At 46.3% G+C, this 20422-nt stretch overlaps 1 protein-coding gene across 4 annotated transcripts in view; it reads left to right on the top strand.

Moving 5' to 3' along the window:
* Shn (zinc finger schnurri) overlaps positions 1-20422 on the top strand; it is a 113389-nt gene that overhangs the window by 79905 nt on the left and 13062 nt on the right. Inside the window, exon 1 of one of the 4 annotated variants that reach the window (XM_070663181.1) lies at positions 8324-10820. The exons of 2 other annotated variants lie outside the window; for them this stretch is intronic. In XM_070663181.1, the coding sequence (XP_070519282.1) occupies positions 10811-10820 (10 nt within the window). In that variant the 5' untranslated portion in view covers positions 8324-10810. Of the gene's footprint in view, positions 1-8323; positions 10821-20422 lie in introns of those variants that run through there. One more of the 4 variants, XM_070663178.1, reaches the window with a different exon arrangement.

Here is a 20422-nt window from a genome sequence, read left to right as displayed (position 1 = left end):
CCTCAAGCTGACGTTCAAACTGCAGAAAGTGCATACGTGCGATCTGTTCTCTTCCTTCGTTCTCGCGATCGGTCGGGTTTTTCGATGGAGTTACGCATTCGCCTACCTACCGCCTTTACATTGGGAGAATTCGCACGGGACATTTTTAAGTTATTCCGGGAATCGGTTTGTACGAAGTAAAACTTTTTCTCGAACACATCTCAAGAACTGTTCGTGTGAAAAATCGACATCATGAAATGAGAGCTCGCACTGGATAAGAAGTCAAAAAGAAAAAAGAAAAAAAAAAAAGAAAAAAGTGTCAAAATGTCAGCGGGACGAGTTAAATTTTTCAGATCTAATCGCAAAGTTGAAGGATGAAGATCGAATTATCTTGACGGTAAAACGCGGACGTATTCGCCAGAGGTGTCTCTTGGTGAATTGACTTATTGCGCAGGCACGGTCGCTTGTTATTCATGGATTGATATGCGCGCCAAAAATGGATCTTGATGAAGAAACAGGGAAGCTGATCGACGATAACGACAGCTTCCTCTTTTCGCGATTCAGAGAAGCGTGTCAGTTTTGCATACGCGCTGCATAAAAAGATCGATGCGCATCGAAATAGAAACAAATCGGCTGCACGATCGATGGCGTGCAAAAATGATTCTTGATAACTTAAGCGAATGATAATTCCGAGGGATACGGCGTGAGGTGTGCGTCATTGATTACCATATACATAAGCAACGTTTTATACAATATACATACATATATGACGTCGTATAAATAATTAATCTGTCTCGGAATATCAATTGGTATTTATCTCTTACAAACGGATTTATAAATATATCGAAAAGTAATAATTTTATAATACGTAAACGTGGATTTTTCGCATTTTAATCGTGCGATTATTAAACTGTTTTTGTTTTTCAAAAATTTTCTTACGAGCATAATAATTTGCAGAAATATCGAATTTATAATTATCAATCTTTTGATAAATTAATATGAATGGCTATTACTATCGGTTATATTACTTCCAAATAGATATGCGATTATATTTATTACTTTCAAGTGAGATCTGCTTAATAAATATCGCGCAAAGTTGAATTAAATGTTTAGTTACAACTTTCTACTTATGTATAGCTGCAACTGACCTTATTGCCGTCTTTTACGCAGCTTGATCGTTACTGATAAAGGGGCGTTTCTCGAGGCCTTATGAAAGTTTTGCATAAATCGATATAAATGCAATAGCGCTTAATAGGGGTTGATGTCATGCGTTACTCACCGATTATGACGGAACAGGTTCTGCTAGACGCGGGATAATCTAACGCAATAATCGAGATACCAACCTTTCAATTTGTCGCACACTTGACGACTGTCCTCGATATTAAAAGCGTGAATGAACTAGCAATTTTCTTTGTCATATGCCTCTTTTTCTTTCTTTTTTCTCTCTCTCTCTCTCAATTTTAATATTATTTTTAATAATAAAAAATTCTAACGCGTACTTTTTTTTTAACTTGACAAGAAGGATAATTAAACCATATAACGTTTTCGTTAATTATTAAATTTGCCGTTGATTGAAATATTTTATTACAATAATCGGAAATCTAGAATATAAACTTAGTACTATGATAAAATATTTTTTTATTTGGATCAGTTAAATCCAGCGATGAAATTTAAACAGTTCTTTTTCGGTGCATATTCAGTAAGAGTTTTGAGCAAACGAGCGAGCCGATTATTCAATACAGTCGCTCAACAAATAATTGAATTGCCGTAATGGCTATCGATTCTATCTCTCTTCATTAAACGTTATTATTTATTACTCCTCCCTTCGTTCCCTTCCTGCTACGAGCTACGTTCCTCCCTTATATCTCTAATGCATGTTTAACTCGGTGCGGTTGTTTATATCCATTAATCCTATTGGCAAACACCCTAAAATAAGTGACACATTCAGAGCAAATACCGGGCGGTTTGATTTTCGATCAATTTTATCCGAGTGACGCGTCAATCGATGCCGTGGAAGTAACTAAAAAATTAAAAATCAACGTACTAAGGCTCGATTGAATAATTCGTCGCATATACACGTAGATACATTGCGATTAATTTTTAATTATTCTCATAATTTCAAATTATGTCGAAATCAAATTGCAACTTAATCCAATTGAGCACGGAAAGTACGATCAAAGTTATTTCGGGCACTTATGTCATGTCCATAGTGACAAATTGAAGATTGACATGGCAACGACACTTCCTATTACTTAATGTTTAATCTGATATTAAGCGAACGTTACAGAAATGAAGGTACCGTGAAAATTCCCACGAATTTAGCTACTTGCGATAATTGCTAATTGAATTTAACGTTACACTTCGTCAAAAACTCGTGCGTATTCCGAGATGTCTCACCAACATTCCGATGGAAAGAAGTTGAAATAAGAAACTTTCCGTAATCGTTATCACCGATTCATGAAACTTCCGCGCTGGCTCGTTTCAAACAACTTGTCCGCGTTTTTACACGTCATAGGCTTTTCGCGTTATCACGTGTGCGACTCGCTTCCGGAAGAATGTCGGGGAGGAGGCATCGTCGTTCGGGCGTACGAGGCAATCATGCGTGGCCGTATAATCGCCAGGAATATTGCCGTTACGTCGAACCATATAATCCCCTGACTTGAAATGAAAGGTCGCATGATAACCGTCTGACGATTATACGTACGATGATATTATAGCCAAATGAAAAGAAATATATGCATGTATATCTGCTTTAAGAATGCGTGATGTTAATTTGTTTATCGAGCGGTCGGTCGAGGAGAGTGCCAGACGACGCGATGAAACATAAGTGATGATATAAAAATTAATCTTTAAATTTAATATGGATATATATATTTTTTTTTTTTAATTTTTACGGTCGGTGCACGAGACATCCTCGCCGACGGTATCAGAAACACCGTGACACCGACGGCGACATTTCGATGAATCGGCATGACCGATAAATCCAGCCGACAACGGCGACGACTTTTCCGTCAGCTCTGACCTCCTGCACGCGCATGCGATCTCGCTTTTGCGATCGGATTTCTGCTGCGCCTCGCTCGCTCGTTCCACAATATTGCGTCGTGTCGTTATTTGCCACGTGCGCGCTGCATCAAACATTTAACGAAATCCATTCGGCAAACAAACCGTCCCGTTATCTTTTCGAGCGAAAAAGGATCCATCCCAGTGGGAAGTGCAAGACCATAAAATGTCTCGAAGCGTACGAGATGAAGGTACACGGAAATACGATATTCGGCGTCGTGTGAATATTTTAACGAGGGGTTAAAAAAGAAAAAAAGGGAAGTAAAATTCGCGCGTTATCTCGGGGCCTTCAACGTGCGCGTTTGGACTTTAATATAACCCTCTCTTTCGCCTTGAGAACTTAGAAGGGCGCGGATGCCTTCTTGTCGTTGGATTCCGCTACGTGACCCTCGTGGCTCACACTGCATCGCTCACCGAAGCGTTCATATCGAACGGATACCTCGCCAGGCCGAGGCTATTCGCCTGTTTTATTAAGCGCTCCGAGAACGCCGTCCTTCCCCGTCCGCGCTCCGCCGGCTGGTCGCGATCGAGGCGTTAATGAAATCCTCGCGGCACGGTTAACACAGTGACCTTAAGTAAAACGTCCTCGCTCGCCGCTGCGCCTTTGACCCTCACCGCAAACGGCGCCGAGCGCTCGGCTCCCTCAAAGGGAAGAAAAAGCGAGAACGTCGATAGCGCGCGAGAACTCCGCTTCCCGGAGCATACGTCGAGAATGACCGGGGCCCTAACATCGTATCAACTTTTGCAGCGCGCGGGGGAAAAGCTCCTAATTAGGACGGTTTATTTTTATCTTGGAAAATGTTACGCCCGTCGCGAGGTGCAGGGATCGCTGTCACTCTGAAACCTCGTATTTCACTTTTGTTACGTATTACGATTTGTTACTTTCCATGACGGAAATGGAGATCGCACGAAATGCGATATGACGTTCTCTTCTCAGCGCTTTTGTGCGAGAAATGCCGCGTCGCGCGCCGGTGACACATTCGCGCGATATGGACGAATCTCGTTTGACACGCGCGTATTTCTTGCACGCAATCCGCAAGTATAATTGCATCAACGAGGAGAAACGAGGGTGAACAATTCGACGTGGGTGAATGGGAAATGCAGAGCTAAATCGATAATCGTTCCGAGAAAGAGCAACGGTTAAAATGGAATTTCTATAGGTGTCCGAATATATATAACTCATTCTATGAAAAATAAATAAAAATATATATGCGCCCTGTAGACGCAATTCCCTTCGTTTCTCTTTCTTTCTTGGTCTCTTGGTCTTTTTTTTTTTTTTTTACGACACGGCCGATCCTTTTCTCGGTGAATACGTGTGCGTGACTACCATGTGACGAGGCGGATTCATAGTGGTGAGCCCGATGGAATATCCTACGGAGTGACGTTGGGAGGAGAAGAAGCACGGAATCACCTCGGAAAGAAGCGAGAAAGAGAGAGACCGATGGCTCGGAGGAGAATAGCAGGGCGAAACGCAGTGGTGAAGCAGTTCGTGGAATGTCTCGTCATCTCGGGGGAACAACAATCCGGGCTTCTCCGGAACTCCGGCGGGGGAACGAGCCTGAGGTTTCTTACTGCAACCAACTGGTTGCCGCCCGCCTCCGTTCGCTCGCCCGCCTGCTGCTTACTTCGAATCTGCTATTGCCGACTTGCAAGCCGATGTGTCTTTAGCTCGGTATGTCGCTGACGACCGACAATCGCATAATAGCCGAAGCCTCTTTTTTTTTTTTCGCACTGCATTGCCAATACTATTTTCTACCGTGGCACGAACTTGGAAATTCCGACGCTAATTCGACTCCGAAATTCTCACCGCTTAAAAGTTGCGCGACCGAAAAAAATCAACAGCTGTCTGACTTCCCCGGGGAAAAATTTAATTTAGCTATTATTTTATTTGAATATTAGAAGAAACCATGAGCGCGCTGTTTTTTAACAGACCCTAATTACGAAAATTAATGATAAGTAGGAAATCTGAAACACGTATTATTAATAATGCAAATAAAAAAAAAGTACGCTCAATAAGAAGGTCAAAAGGAAAGAATAAAAAACCTTGATGCATCAGAGTGTGAAAATATATCCGGAATAGGTCATGCGCATCAATTCTCATTTTTTGATGCACTTTATTTCTTTTCAAGCTAAATATACATATAATAAAATAAAAGTTCCCGGAAAGTAACGCGATTAAAGTCTTATGTAATAAAAACGACAAATGTCAAAGTGCACGTCTAAATTCATTTCGTCTTCGAAATAAACATGTATTAAATTCTCGCCTTTTCCTCGTCACGCTCATCCACGGAGTCGCCACTTTAATCCCTAGCTTTCTTTCTTCATTTACATGTGTATTTTATTTTATTTATCACCGTGCAATTAATATTGCACCGTCGATAACGCATCGCACTTTGCCGGTTACGGATCGATGGGGAACGGGCTCGATTGTTACGAATCGGCGATACCGTGAATAAAGTTCGTTAAATACCTTTCGCGAAAACAGCTTGGCGAGAGAGAACGGTGGGTGTATCGGAATGTATTCCGTTAATCGTATCATTCGTAGCGCCGAACTCCGCGCTAATAGCGCCGCTCGCAACCGCCGCAATTTGTATTCTTTCGCCTTAATTACCGGGCTCTCTCGCGATAACAACCATCCGTCCTGGACGAGCGCAACGCTGCGCGCCTCGTGCCAATTAGCCTGCCTTTGTTGTCGCTCAATAATAATCACGCCGATCGGCCGCGCTCGAAAGGGCCGTGTTCGCATCGGTGCAATTCGCTGCACCCTAAAGACCAGCCGATTGGCGCTCCATAACGGCCCGATAAATTCATATTCAGATTCGTATTTGTATTGTATATCCGCATTTCGTTATCCTGTCACGCCCGTTCCACAACGGGACGCGCTATAAGCCCGAACGAAGCGCGATCTACAAATGCAATCGGGTCAAGTCCACTTTTGACAAAATTCGATTCGTTTCGCGTTTTTTTTTCTTTTTTTTTCTTTTTTTTTTTACCTCAACACTCGTACGCCAAATCCCGTTTGCCACTCGTGGCTTCGACATTTCAATCGTGCGTTAGATGCCGGAAAAATCGCGGCGTGCTATTTTTTAAAATCAAATGCAACACAAATTGGAAAACTACGTACGGGGCCACAAATGATTTATTAAAAATATTGAACGGCTGTGTATATTTCAATACGTCGCGCGTCCCAGTTATCTGTTACTAAATATTAATTCAACACGGACGCGTAAGCGTGAAAGCGGAGATTGACTCCATTTTACATCGGCCGTCTTCTTCCTACGTCGATTCAGCAAAAGTAACTTGTTGCACACGCGATATTGCGCAGCCGATGATCGCCCACGATTATGAGATGCGTGTGCGTGAGAACGGTGACGGTGTTGCGTTTCAGATACAATCGATGAACGTTGCGTGGCGAAGACTCTTTCACGCCCCGCGCCACGGAATCGTTAATAATACTTCCGACCGATTGTCCTTGAATGATGAATCGCCATAACTGTGCATCGTATGAACCGCTAATTGCAACAGAGGTCGAACGAAAATTCGCAGATGATACTCGCCGAATCGCGCGCCTCCCAATAATTCGTAACGCGAATACCGTTAGGCATTGACGGAACAGCACGTGGAGGTACAAGCGCAATCACAGAGTATTATTCTTAAAATTAATCTCTTACGTGCTTCCGATTTATTTCCAAACGTTCGGGGCAATGTTCATTTTATGCATTTCGCTGACAGCAGAATATTCGGACGATTTTAATGAACAGTGGATTTTTTTTAATTGATTAGAAATTATATTAATCTCTGTGTGCGCGCATATCCCTTGATAACTCCCTCGAGGAGTCTGACTCCTCGAAGACCAGCTGTCCTTCCGGGAAGGAGGTTTGTACGTAGCTGGCAGATAACAGCGGTTTCTCTTCCCGGTGTGCGAGCCTCGGAGTCTCGGAACGGGAACGATGAAACATAACTGTGACAGCGGTTAAGACGGAGGAAGAGACCCCGTCTGCCCTTGGCTGTTAGCGATCTGGAATAGATAAGGGAAATTATCGCGCGGGATCCCCGTTTCTTCGTCTGAGGCGCGCCGCTCTTACATTTTCTCGGTTTTATTTATAACGTTTTGTTTGGGTTCGCTTGCCAAATAGACTGAATCTGAAAATGCACGTCTAGCCCCGCCGTCAACGCTGGGCTTTGCCAGCCGCGCGAGGCGAGACCCGGCGATTAAATTTTAATTCGGTCGCAGTTGTTAATCTCGGGATTTGAATGGAGCCTCGCGACGGAGGCGAGGGCGTTTTACGAAACAGGTAACGTTATGTGCGCGCAATGCGTGCCGCGAAAACAGGTTGCATTGAGATTGTACGTGCGGTTGTAAATGTAGGCGAATCAAGAAACGTGAATTGATCAGGAAAAAAAAAAAGAAAAAAAAAAAGGGAACGATCGATTTACCTCCGGTTCTTGCGAAAGATTGGAGCTTTAACGAACGATCGATTAGCGAAAGAATGAAAGAATTGCAGCTGCTCGTTCGGACTTTCAGATTGATTTTCAATCATGCTCGTTAACAAACGGTGACGATAGCGTGGGAGGGAAAATCCGAGGTGGCTGCTAGCCGAGGAGATAGCGTTCACGCGGTGGATTTTCCATTTAACGCGCGGGTTCGGTTCCGACGTAGACTGACGGCAAGGCCACGGCTAAAACCCTCGTTATCGTCTTGCAATATGACGTGTAACGTGCCGATTCTCCGTGATGCTTACACACCACGTAAAAGAATACGCGCGCAAAGTATGTCTGCGTCCCTGAGGAGAGCCTCGTGTCTGAACTCTCTTTTGCCGCTTCATCTCTATCGCTCTTTCTTTCCCTCCTGCCCCCTCTCATCTCTCTCTTTCGTTCCTCCGGTCTCGGGGTCGCTTGGGCTTTCTCATATTTACTCGCCTCGTCTCTTCGTCCCTCGCGTTCCCTGGTGCTAACTCCCTACTAGAGGATCGTGCGCCGATCCCGTCTCCCCTACTACTATCGTCGACGGCCCTCCGTGCGCGTTCGATACACGGAATCGTCTCGTGGTTCTCGGAAGGCAGTAGACTGTCGCCAACCACGCCAGACGGCGCACCGCTCGCACGCTCTCTCTCTCGTTGCGTATTCGCCTACTGGCTCACCCACGGGGCGCACCTCGCCCTCCGACCGTCTCCTCGTTCTCTCTCTCTCTATCTCTCTCTCTTTCTCAGCCTTGTTCTCTATCCTCGTCTTCTGCCCTTCACTCCGCGTCGCCACGCCGGTCCTCCCTCCCGCCACTATTCCATTTCATACACTCTGTCTCGCGGCACGGCTGCGGAGCCAGCTACACGGGCCCGCCAGTTACGCAACAATAACAACGCCGTGAGGAGGTGCCGTAGCGTCGTGCGGCGCGCGACACCGCAACGCGACACCGTGGATCGTGCGTAGCGTGCCGACCGTTCGCATTCGCGGGAAATCACTTGTTGACAACGGCGCGGGTGAAACCGGGCGACCCGGTGCGGTTATCGCTGGAAAAAAGGAGAACGAAGGGTGAAAACTACGGGCGATCGGGACGAATCAACTTTCGCGCGCAAACTTGAACCGTAAACGAAAAAAAAAGGAAAAAAAAGAAGAAAAAAGCGATATTCGTACGGGTGACTCGAAAGACAGATTCGCGAGAATCGAGCGTGATTAAACGTATGCGTGAGAGAAAACGTGCGGAGTGCGCAATTTGAATAAGGATCGTGAGAATTTCTAGAGAGTCGGAGAGTAAAAGAAGAAAGAGAGAAAGATAGAGGTTCAGCCGGCGCGAGCAAGAGGATTCACGCGGGCAGCCAGAAAGCAGAAGAACACGAGGGAATTCCGATCGATCAGGATCGAAAGCGAGAAAGCGTGACTTCGGCGCGCCGGTCGTTCCACGAGGGAAACGCGTGAGGCAACTCGATCGGCAGGAAAAAGAAGAAAAAAAAACCCCTCGGAGCACCGAAGCGATCGCGGGAGCCTCGCGAATGTTACGTTCGAGCGGAGAACATGCCGAACGTGCCGATCGGTGAGGAGCGTCCAGCGGATCGAATTCGTTCTCATCTCCCGTGCTGACCGATGAATGGAGCTGCAGTAACGTGTTGCCGCGCGGCGTGCACGAAGACAGCGAGAGGTGCGCCGATCGATCGTGGATCGTCGTGAGCCGAGAGCAGGGATTCCAAGACGCGGATCGGGAGTACGTCAAACGGATCTGTACCGGTGGACTGCGATCGCCGCGGCGAACGAGGTCGCGGCGTCGATAGATCGGCCGGAGAACCCGCTACCGATCTCTTCGAGAGGGAGGACGAGAAGAGGAGGCGCGCGCGAGACGCGTTTCCTCCCTTCTCCCGCTGCCGACCCACGGCGACGCGCGTTTAGGCGCCAATGACGTCACCGTGCGAGTGAGACCACCGTCGGGGGAATTCGCGGTCGGAGTTTCTCGCGGCGCGCGCGGTACGTTAACGCGTCTCCCTGGCGCGACGCGACGCAACGCTCGGCAGTGCCGCGATCGCCGGCGATGGTAGCACCGGTGATGGTAGTGGTGACCGCGCGGTAGTAGCGGTGTTGCTGGCGTAACGCTGTGCCGTGGCTCGCTTCTCCACGTCGTCGTTGTCATCGCGCTGCACCTCGCAGGCGGGGAAGGCAAGGGATACCCCCGAGGAAATCCGCAGCGCGCGCGCGGGGCCGCCAATTACAACTTTTCTACGTATGTCGCTCATCGGCGGGCAATGACTAACCGCGAGCGGCCGGTTGCGTTAACGAGAGATATCATATCTGTCGGCTCGGAGCTGCCGATTCGGAGCTATCGCCGCTGCCTGTTATCGTCCCCAGCGCCGGTCAGACGGGATTTGCATAGCAAACAGATTGACGCGCTCGTAGTAAGTGGATAACGAGAAGCGAGAAATCGCGCGCGTACACCGTATATAGCGCGAGAGATCGTGGCCAGCTTGTGTGCGGCTCGTACGCGGGCGAGTGTGAATATCGTTCGGTGCGTGCGTGCGTGTCTGCCTGCCTGCCTGCTTGCCTGCCTGCCTGCCCGCTTGCCTGCCTGCTTGCCTGCGTGCGTACGACAGGCCCGCGGTGCCAGCAGAAGGGAGAAGAAGAGAGAGAGAAAAAAAGAGACGGAGGATACAACGGACGAGGCAAGTGCGGAGCTTAAAATAGAAGAGTGACTTCGGCTTAAGTACGTGGCGGGAGGACGGAGCGAGTAAAACGAATCGGAGAAGAGAAGGGTGGATGTTGTTCTCACTTTTTCCCCACCTCCACGTTTCTGTGATACGTTCGAATTCTACGTTTCTCCGTGGGTGAAAGAGGGAATAACGAGAGAGGACGACGAGAAACATATAATCCTACACGTATTCACACACATTCATATATACAATATAAATATCTCGCAGTGGAGTGCGTGTTCTTCTGTGATAATTCTTATAGTGCGTATTATAGTGGAGGAGCGCGGGAGAGGGTGAACGTGTCTCACCGCGCGCGACGATTTTTCTCGTTTTTTCCCGCCCGCCGTGTGTCGCTGGAAAAAAAAAAAAAAAGAAGAAGAAAAAGGAAAAGGGGATCCCTCGGCTGATCTTCGGCGAGGAAGAGAGATCGCGCCTCCAACGAGCGAGCGCTCGCCCGTCGAGAAGGAGGCGTCGGCCCGCTCTCTGTCCCACGCGATGGATCGTGACTCGTGTTCGTATTTCTGCGGAGGCTGCGAGAGGACCGCCGCCGAGGGCCGAGCTATGCCGATGGAGTAACAAGTGAGCGGCGAAGCTGCGTTGCCATGACGACAGGTGAACCATGAGTCTCTCTGTAGTTTCCCTCCGCGCTTCGTTCCTCCTCTTCCGCGGGTTCCTCCCCCCCTCCCTTCGCCCTCCGTCCCTCGATACCAGTCCCATGGTCTCTCTCTTTCTCGTCCCACCGTCACCCTCCGCGCGGCATGTTTGTTGTCCCTCTTTTCCTCTGACCCCGTATACTCGCGAGATATGATGCGACAGCGGGGTTCTCTTTTTCTCCCTCTTGTTCTCTCGCTCATTGTGACCGTGCTCCGCGATCCCGATCCTCCTCTCCTGGTCCGTCATTCCACGCACACTCTTTCTCTCTCTTTCTCTTTCTCTCTCTCGTCAACTCTCGCTATTTCGTTTTCCTTTTTCGGTCGCTCCCTTCCTCTTCTGCGGTCTCGTCGCCTCGATACACCGGAGTGTTTTCGTGATACTTGGAAAGCTGAACGATCACGAAAGAAAAAAGAGGGAAGAGAGAGAGAGAGAGATTGGATTCTTCTTCGACCAGTTTCGTACATTGTGAACGGTGTTACGATCGCGTTGTAAAAATTTACGAGGGATACCGCGGCCGTTACGTCAAGCTCTCCGTCAGCATCGCTGGTTCCTCTATCCGCTCTCTCTTCCTCTTTTTACAAACCGGACCGCGTGCGAGCATCGATAGTAATTTCGGCCTTCAATCTCGGGTGCGGGTGTGTGAATCGTGCACCTATACGTACGTACACACATCTCGCGACACCTTTACCGAAAAAGCGTGTTTGTCACGTTGTAGTCTTTTTTTTTTTTCTTGTTAAATAAAAAGAGGAGATACGCAGTCAATCTTTTAACATTATCACTGCTGACTAACGTTTCTATCCTTGAAAATTCAACTCGTTCTTAACTACTCTCTGTAGACTAACAACCGCGTTTTATTTTTAACTCACTAAACGTGTCTCGCGGGCAAGTAACATTTCTTATCTGCGCGGGAACAATAGCGGCGAACGAATTGACGAGGAAGAACGAAAATCGTTGCGCGTTAGACTCGGGTGGATTCCCGGTAGACTTTTTTTAGGCAAGCCTAGCGGTAAAGCCTCACTCGGTTAAAACCCGATTGAAAAGAAACACAATGATTATAATTCCGAAACACCCGTTAGACCACGAAGAATCTCAGTACGCAAATTAAAGCCGTAAATAACCCGCAAGTTATAATTAACCGCTGGTCGGTATTTCTCCAGTATCGCTGGTCGACTACCTCTGGTCAAACGAGTACATGTGAACTTCGAGAGAGATAGGCACGACGAAGTTGCGCAGCGTATGGCAGGAAAATTGTTTTTGAACCGCGCAGTGACAGATTATAAGCCTCTCCCCGTCTCCACACATTCTCTCATCCCTTCGCTTCGAATAATCCCTTTTTGTCAGGATTTTATCCGTCAAAAATATTAACTTATATTTATTTGAATGAATAATCGATGGTTAAAAAAAAATGTATCACTTGGAAGAAAGATAGCGGAGTCGCCGAATATACGCGTTAAAAAAAAATAAAAAAAAACGGAAAAATAATTTTATTATCGCAGAAAAGTTTGACGTTTTTCTTTGAAAGGGTTATTCGCATCTAGCCGAGCATCGATACCTCTTCGAGTGATCGCTTCACCCTCACGCGTATACGTAACGTCCGTTGGCCGAGCGGTATTGGACGACGCCGTTTTAGCATGCTTAACGCGTAGGCCACGCGATATTCCAAGTACGCTGGGCTATTTTCATGCTACGTCGAGAAGACGCGGAGAACGAGCGAGCGGGCACCGCGAGTGTAAGACGGCGCGGTCTCTCTTTCTCTTTCTATGTGTGTTCGTAGCGACGGTGACACGACGATGTAGCGGCCGGCGATCTACGGCCGAGCCGTATAAAGCCGGAATCGACCGCGCTGCAAGTGGGATCGTCGGAATTTCTCTCGATTTGTCGTCTATTCGTGGAAGAGACTCCCAAGCCCCCCGGAGTCGTAGGTCCGAGATTTGAGCTCTGCGGCGCCGCGGCGCGACTTCCTTCGCGAATATTTCCATCGGAGAAGAGCAATTCGAAACCGTTCCGGGCAAACGCGCGCTCGAACAATCGTAGGCGACTTTAAATATGTAAATATCCGAGAGAAGCATCGGTTTTAATTTCGAGACTCCAGAGGAATAATCCGCGAATATTCGCACGACGAAAATGTACAAGAGAACGAGCGCAGTCGCGCTGTAACGCTTGATATTTCTTTGAAGGAAGCGAAAACATACGGCGGACTTTGCGGTTGTTTTTTGTGTAAATAATAGCACGCGATGACGATAGTACAAGCCCGTGAAACAAGTTAGGGAAACGTAAAATGAGGAAGATTTATATTTCTTTATGTTTTCCTTCTTTTTTTCGTTACCCTCTTTTTTTTATTTTTGTTTTAGATGAAAAAAGTTACGGGTACGATGGTAGCAATTGCTGTATATGTATAATGCACAATGCGGACGCAATTATGATCGTAAAAGTTTTAATTACAAGAGTAAGCGCGAGTCGATTGCGCAGATAACGTCGCGATAACGTCGTCACTATCAGCTCTACGATATCGTTGGATATCTTTAAAAAATACATTTACTTGAAAAGGGAACTTATTCGAGCCTTCGAAATGCTCTTCTCTACATACGAATATGAACACGCCGAGAGTGAAGATAGATCATTCACCGATAAAAAAAAAATCTCCATTTATCGTTCGCGCGGTTAAAGGAATTCGATCTTGCCGCGACATCACGGAAGAGATCGCCGTCGACGATCGACACCTTTCGCGGAATCCCTTTTTATCATCGATCCGTTTGCTCGGGCTCTTTGTAAATCGCATAAGTCGGATAAAAGCCACGATGCAATTATCACGCTGGCTGCACAAAATATCAAGGCATTACGCAAATCGATGCGGAACGTTTGATTCGTAAATGCCCGTTCGTTGCCGTTCCGAAAAAAAATTATCTCGATATCGAATCGTAATAATTTATTCGATACTTTTATCTCCGGCGAAATGTAACAAGCGCATTTTTTTCAGATACTCCGGCACTAAGCTCTCCCTGCTTTAAATCAAGCCGTATCCTCTTGGCGAGTGTAATTGATGCCGGGTGGATATTGGTTTTTCCAAAATGGAATTACGGGATCAAATGGAAAATTCGTGTTTCGCGGCGCAAACACCCGCAGATGAGAATATCTCGGGCAAGAGGCAGCGGTCCGCGCGTGATACAATGGAATTTACTTTGCCCGCTATCTAAATTTACTTTAACTGTCTGTACACCCCCGTCGTAAATCCGCCGAACTTCATTACGTCCGCCCGGCGATACTATAAACCCGTTACGGTCTTGTAATAAGCTTAAAAGGATTGTACGACACTCACCCATTCTCGCCGAAGACGTAGCCCCGGGTACGTAATCGCCGCCACGTGATCTCTCGAACTTGACTCCTTTGTTGAATGGCGTGACGATTTTGTTACCTGCGCAATACACAAAACACACACGAGTTACTTTATGAACAGCGACGATATCATAACGAGGGATGACCTGGCCGCGAGATTTTTACAAGGATGTGAAATCGATTTCGCGTTATCAAGGAATTTATCGTCGTAACCATTTTTCACGGGAATTAATTTATATTAATTTAATCTCGGCCCACCGGCAGCATGGTTTACGTCGCTATCATTAATTTCAAGCTAAACGAGATTTGACGCCACGGTGAATTGACGTCAAGTCGGCGAGAATACAGTTATGACATAACGTATCACGTTTCGCATCGATTGTGATGTTGTAGATCGGCAATTGGGACTGCTACGTTTAATTGTAGCGAGGCGCTTATCATCGCGCTGTTCCTCCGCCGAGGCATTAACAACCCGTTTCGCGCACGTTTGTTTTCGCGGAAGGGAAGCCGCGAGGAAAACGTGGCGTGCGGTGCAGAGTCATTCGCGTCGAAACCGGAAGAGTTGCGTTATTTACACGGTAAACAGCTCGTCCTAATTTTCAGAAATGGTCGCGACGCGGCGTTAAACGCACGCTCTCACCCGGATCGCCGATGAATTGACGATCTTCGGTGAATTAGCAATTCATAGAGGTGCGTCGTGGTATTTGTAATGAGGCGGCGTTCAAATACGAAGAATTCACTTGGATTTATGCTGTGCGTCATAAGTACACACGAAAGCAGCTATTAGCGATAACGGCGCACTCGTCGGTGATAGAATCTAATTAAACGAATCGGAAGGTAAATATGGAGTCACATTATTTACACGACCAATACAGCGATACTCTAATGACTCAATCCGCCGGGTCGTTTTCAATTAAAATCCGAAGTACACGTGTATCCGTTTTGCACTTTTCTCTTGCGTCAACAGATTCTTATCGGCTACGTGCAGTTGCGATGATTAAAGCTGTGCGTGCCAGCTAGATAACGTAATAGATAACGCGCGACGAAGGATGAAGGGAGCGAGATCGAGAAATAGAAATCTCGTAAATAAGCAGCTGAACAAAATTTGCGATATATTTCACGGAAACTAAAATCGCCCGGTGGCCGTTACGCGTACATTTTTCTTAAGACGCGAGATGAACGCGAAGTAAAATGCAGATAAGAAAATCGAGAGTAAAATGTAAAAAACTAGCGAGAGAAATAGGAGGAAGGGAAGAGAAGGGAAAAAAAGAGCCTGCGTGGGTACGCCGCGGTGGCGCGCGCGCGTGTGCGTGTGCGTGCGCGTCCACCTGTGTAGGAAGAAAACATCCGACGGTATCATCAGCTCAGTCTCGAAGAGAGTCTCCTTTCTTTGGGAAGCGCTGGCGAGGAGTGAGGTGGGGAAAGGAGGGATTCCGTGGATAGGCGGCCGTGAACGTCCTAGGGCACGTAGACGCACGGCGGGGTGCGTGACCCAATCACCCGTTCACCGGCAGGCGAGCGAGCGGAGAAGCGTGGATTCGTGTCGTGGCTCCGACGAGGCGCGCGGCGCCGAAGGGGGAACTATCGCGCGGAGTGCGGTAGCGCGCGCGCAAGAGTGTCCGGACGGAATCCCCTGAGCGCGCGAGCGAACGAGACCGTGCACGTGTGTGCGTCAGCGGTGGCCGTGCGAAGGCCGACGGTAGGGGAGAGTCGGCTCCGTCAGACGATGGACGCGGAGGGAAGGGAGAGGCCAGGGAATGCCACGCTTCTTCGTCAGACGCACGCGGAGTACAGCGGCTCGGGTTGCGCGCGTGACTCACTTGCGTACCGCGGGAATCTCCCGCTCTCTCGCCGGTGGCAGCACCGCTCGACCTCGAGGGATCGCCCCGCGTGCGAGGACGGGCCACCGGAGCCCACCGCGATCGGAGAGTTCATCCGGTGCAACGACGCGCGCTTGCCCGCCGCAGGCCCGCTACGCGATACACGCCAGGGTTTCCCAACCTCGCTTCCGCGCCGACATACTTTCCATATGATCTAATTTTCGCAGGAGCCTCGCAGCGCGTTCTGGCACCTTGGATCGAGAAGATCTTACTTGATTCGTTGACGATTAAAGGCAAAACCAGCGCGCTCGTTGCTCGTTAGTTCTTTAAATTATTATGTAACTCCTCGATGTACAATGTATATGCCTTCGTATCGTTCCGCGCGTAGCTAAAAATTTTCATAACCCAGCCGAATATATTTCGACGAGATAAAAAGAGATTGATTTCCAAATAGTTTACGTAAGAGAAAGGCTGCTTCGTCGGTGATTTGATTTACGTGAAATACCGCGTCGAGCCGACGTTAATTGGACGACATATTCGCCTATCTGGCACACGCGCAATTTGGCGCGGTGTAACCACGATAAATGTGACAACGAATACACTGTTCGCGTATATTAAAATGCTATTAACAAACGGTCGAAAGTACCGAACTGTCTCACGTCGAAACAGCCCCCGCTCGCACACGACGAGAAGCAACGTTCTAATAACGTCCGTTATCGATTACCTCATCAGTTAAATTAAACCTCACTCTGTACTAATAGAAAAGAATTGAGCGGCTATCGCTTAATCGGAATTAATGAACGAACGGGGAACTGACCCCGAAGGTCCGACTCGGTTGCGCCTCGATATTTCGGCACGCTTCGCTTCTTTAACGCGCCCGGAGGATTCTCAGCTCCGTCGAGTTAAATATTTAAAAGCCCACGGCATCGCCAAAATTATCTCACCTCCTGCCCGGTGCGAGGAACACGGGGTCTACCGCCGGCGAAAGTCGCGACACCGTGCTGCACGCGTACCGGTTTCCGCAATCCGGCTCTCGATAACGCTCTCGACGCCACTGATTCACGCATACGACGGAATTCCGAGTATTCGCTGACTTCGTGCACAGGTGCGGAGAAGCCAACGCCGTTGTTGTATAATAACACACGAGAATGGCGCGGTGCCATTCAAGCCCGATTTCTCATTTATCAATTGAGCGAGATAAGAGCGAGCCGCGCGGGCTTCTTAGGTTTCGCGAGATAATTAATCGACGAGTCGCGGTCGCGTTTTCCTGTTTAACGACGCGATTAATAAATAATGAGTTACATTTAAATTATGTTGCAAGCAGAAATTTTTAAAAGCTGCTAATAAGACGAAAAGAAGAAAAAAACGTCATTAAAGCGTAATAATACCAAATTTATGACTTGAAAGGCTTCGTTTAATTGAGACAAAAGAATAAAAAGGAAAAAGTAATTTGATCAACAGGATTAATCGCAATTTTGAAACGGTAATAGTTAAAGCTACTCGGAATTCGTTGATGGCGTATAATTTATCAATTTTTTGTTTTTACAACGTATCGAGATGGAAGAATGTAACGGTGAAAAAAAAAAATTTAGAAAACGTCAAACGACAGAGCGTTATTCGAGAATCAGACGTGCGAAAATTGAAGCATGACGGAATTAAGTCGCGGCCAGTTGAACGAGCGTTTAACGTGTCTGACGCGTCCGGCATAAAACGATTAACGAATTGTCAGGTCTATATAACGTGCGGTGGCATGATGTACGTTGTACGACGTACGACAGACTGAACCAACTATTCATAGGTTGCAATTGGTCGTTTATACGAGTTTACGCTCCGTCTCTTCGGACTCTCACTCAGGATTAAGCTAATATCGTACAAATCTAATATATGTATACCATCGCCCTTTTATTATATTCATTTACTCGGCACCTGTATGACGTACGAATATTATGTCTTCCACATTATCTTATTTAATAAAAAAAAATTTATTAAAATAACATTCAAATATTATTTCCAATACCTTCATTTTCTTATCGAATAAAATGAAATTTTATTTATATTTTTCACGTCAATTGAACGCGATCGCGAATACGCAATTTACCTCACGTTCGTGTCTCACTTTTGATGAAACGAGAATTATCTCCACGCGCGTACGTTTGCTGATGCATCATCGAGAGAGGGAACTGAGGTCAGAGAGCGAGCTATCAAGATAGAGAGCAAACAATAATAACCAATACATCAATAAATCTATCTCAGCTTGCACAGCCTAGCTTTCTATATCAGGATTTTACTGGGACTGGAGAAAAAAAAAAGAAAGAAAAAAAGTGACGTGGGCGAGATCGCTAAATTCGTCGGCGAAAAGTCCAAAAATAAAACTTTCTACAACTAACTTTACGTGCACAATGGTACGCCAAAAATCTCATATCTCCTCTGACATGACGACAATCGATCTAAATTAAAATGGCAAAGACAGTTTTATTTTAAGCTAATTCCCTTATTTCGTAGAATTTTATTTTCGGATCCTTACTAATGTGATTCGACTTGCCGATCGCTTACGTAACGAGTGACATTTTGTTACAAAATTAATACAAGAACTTATTGGAGATAAAAATCATTTCTGCATAAAACCGTACTACGATTTCGGAATATTGTGTAATACTTTTTAGTTGAATATAATTCGGGATACAAAGTATCGAGTGTTAATGCGGAGAAGACGATAAAGTCACGTCAATTTTTATTTTTATTTTCCCTCTACCGAAGCAATATAAAATCTTGCAATTGTCTTTCGCAGCAAATTAGGAAATTATTAATTTTAACGTGACTCCTCTCTTCCTATAACCGCGTAAAAAGTTGAAGCCCAAGTATCTATTGAATGTTGTTTCGTTTAAGTTTCTCACGGGATTAAACGCGTCCACGGAATTGGAGCGCGTTATTCACAGAGAAATAACTGTGGCGTATTTTATACTACCGAGTGTAGTGTCGACCAAAATCTGCATCTGCGTTTGCTCGAAATGCAAACAAAACGTATCGTGACCCATTTTCGTCGCTCTGCGGACTCTGCGAGTGCATACGAGCCGTATTTATTGCACTGCCATACGTGTTCGCGAAGTATATTCGTTACCAAGCAGCTTAAGCGAGTATACGCGCGTATAATGCACGAATAACTTCAATAACAAGCTGTTTCGGGCAAATATTTGAGGGGCCGTTAATTGAATAATTCGAAACTCCGGACGGTACACTCTTGATAATCCCTTCGCTGTTTATCTCTTTTCATTTCATCGGTGCTATTAGTGTCAATTTATAATACGCGATACAATGAAAATACGAAGGAGAAACGTCTCTTTAACGTTCGCGATAATTTCTAGGATTATGGTGCTGATTCAATTTAGAGGAATTCTCAGCTTTTAATTTCACAAATTTTAATTGCAGGCTGCGAAATATAATTTGCCCACATTAATGAAATGTGCGCTAAAATATTAATTCGATACTAATTATTGTCACTGCAGTATACGTAAATGTGCAATACGGTACAGTCATTATGTAGAATAGTTACAAAAATATTTCTTTACGGTTAAATAATAGTTATACTGTGCTCGACTACAACACATGCTTTATGTAAAATTCAAGATAGCACGAAAATATCGTCGGCGATATACCAGTGATTCAGTTTCCTCGCGCATGAACTTCCAGGTCGATTCGCAACGTATAAAACATCCTGCGATAATACCGCGGAGATACCGCATGCGTGCGGAGCATAGAACTGAATAAGAATGGATTTGTTTGTAAGAATGCGTCATTTCATTCATCTCTACCGGAGGTGAGCCTAATGAAATCAGCGCGTATCTCGCGTGCATTCGCGTCACGCGTATCCTCCCACGGTCCGCGTACAAAGGAATTTTTTTTTCTTATCCGCGGATCAATTTGTTGCTCGCGAGCACCTTGCTTACGCGAGTGAGCCTTGCGCTCGCGGTTATAATTTAAGACCGAGCAACCCAGTTGGCGTTTCGATAAAATGATAAAAAAAAAAGTGTGAAATGAAAAGAGTAAGACTCCGTTTATTCGCAGCACGTGAGTTTACAGCACTTGAATTTTGTCGCGCAAAACTTTAATGTCTCTCGCTTTAAATGTCAAAAAATTTCAGTGCTTTTCTGACGTTCTCTACTAGAGAAAATCGCTGCCAAATGGATCGTCAATGTGTCTCGACGCGGTGGGGATTCTCCGCGAGAATCGCCTCCGTCGGTGAACGAAATTTGGCTCGCGTTCTGCCAACTCCCCACGCTTCTTTTTTTTTTTTTTTGTGTCCTCTCTTTCTCTCTGTCTCTTTCTCCTATCCTCTCCCTCTGCTTTATTCGCGCGTATAAATAGCATGATCCAAAATTACCGGGTACTTCGGCGAACGGTGTCGCGAAA

The sequence above is a fragment of the Cardiocondyla obscurior genome, linkage group LG11, assembly GCF_019399895.1.
Source record: "Cardiocondyla obscurior isolate alpha-2009 linkage group LG11, Cobs3.1, whole genome shotgun sequence".
In the NCBI taxonomy this organism is placed as follows: Eukaryota; Metazoa; Arthropoda; class Insecta; order Hymenoptera; family Formicidae; genus Cardiocondyla; species Cardiocondyla obscurior.
Note: the sequence above shows the minus strand (reverse complement) of the source record. Positions and strands in the feature narration are given on the sequence as shown.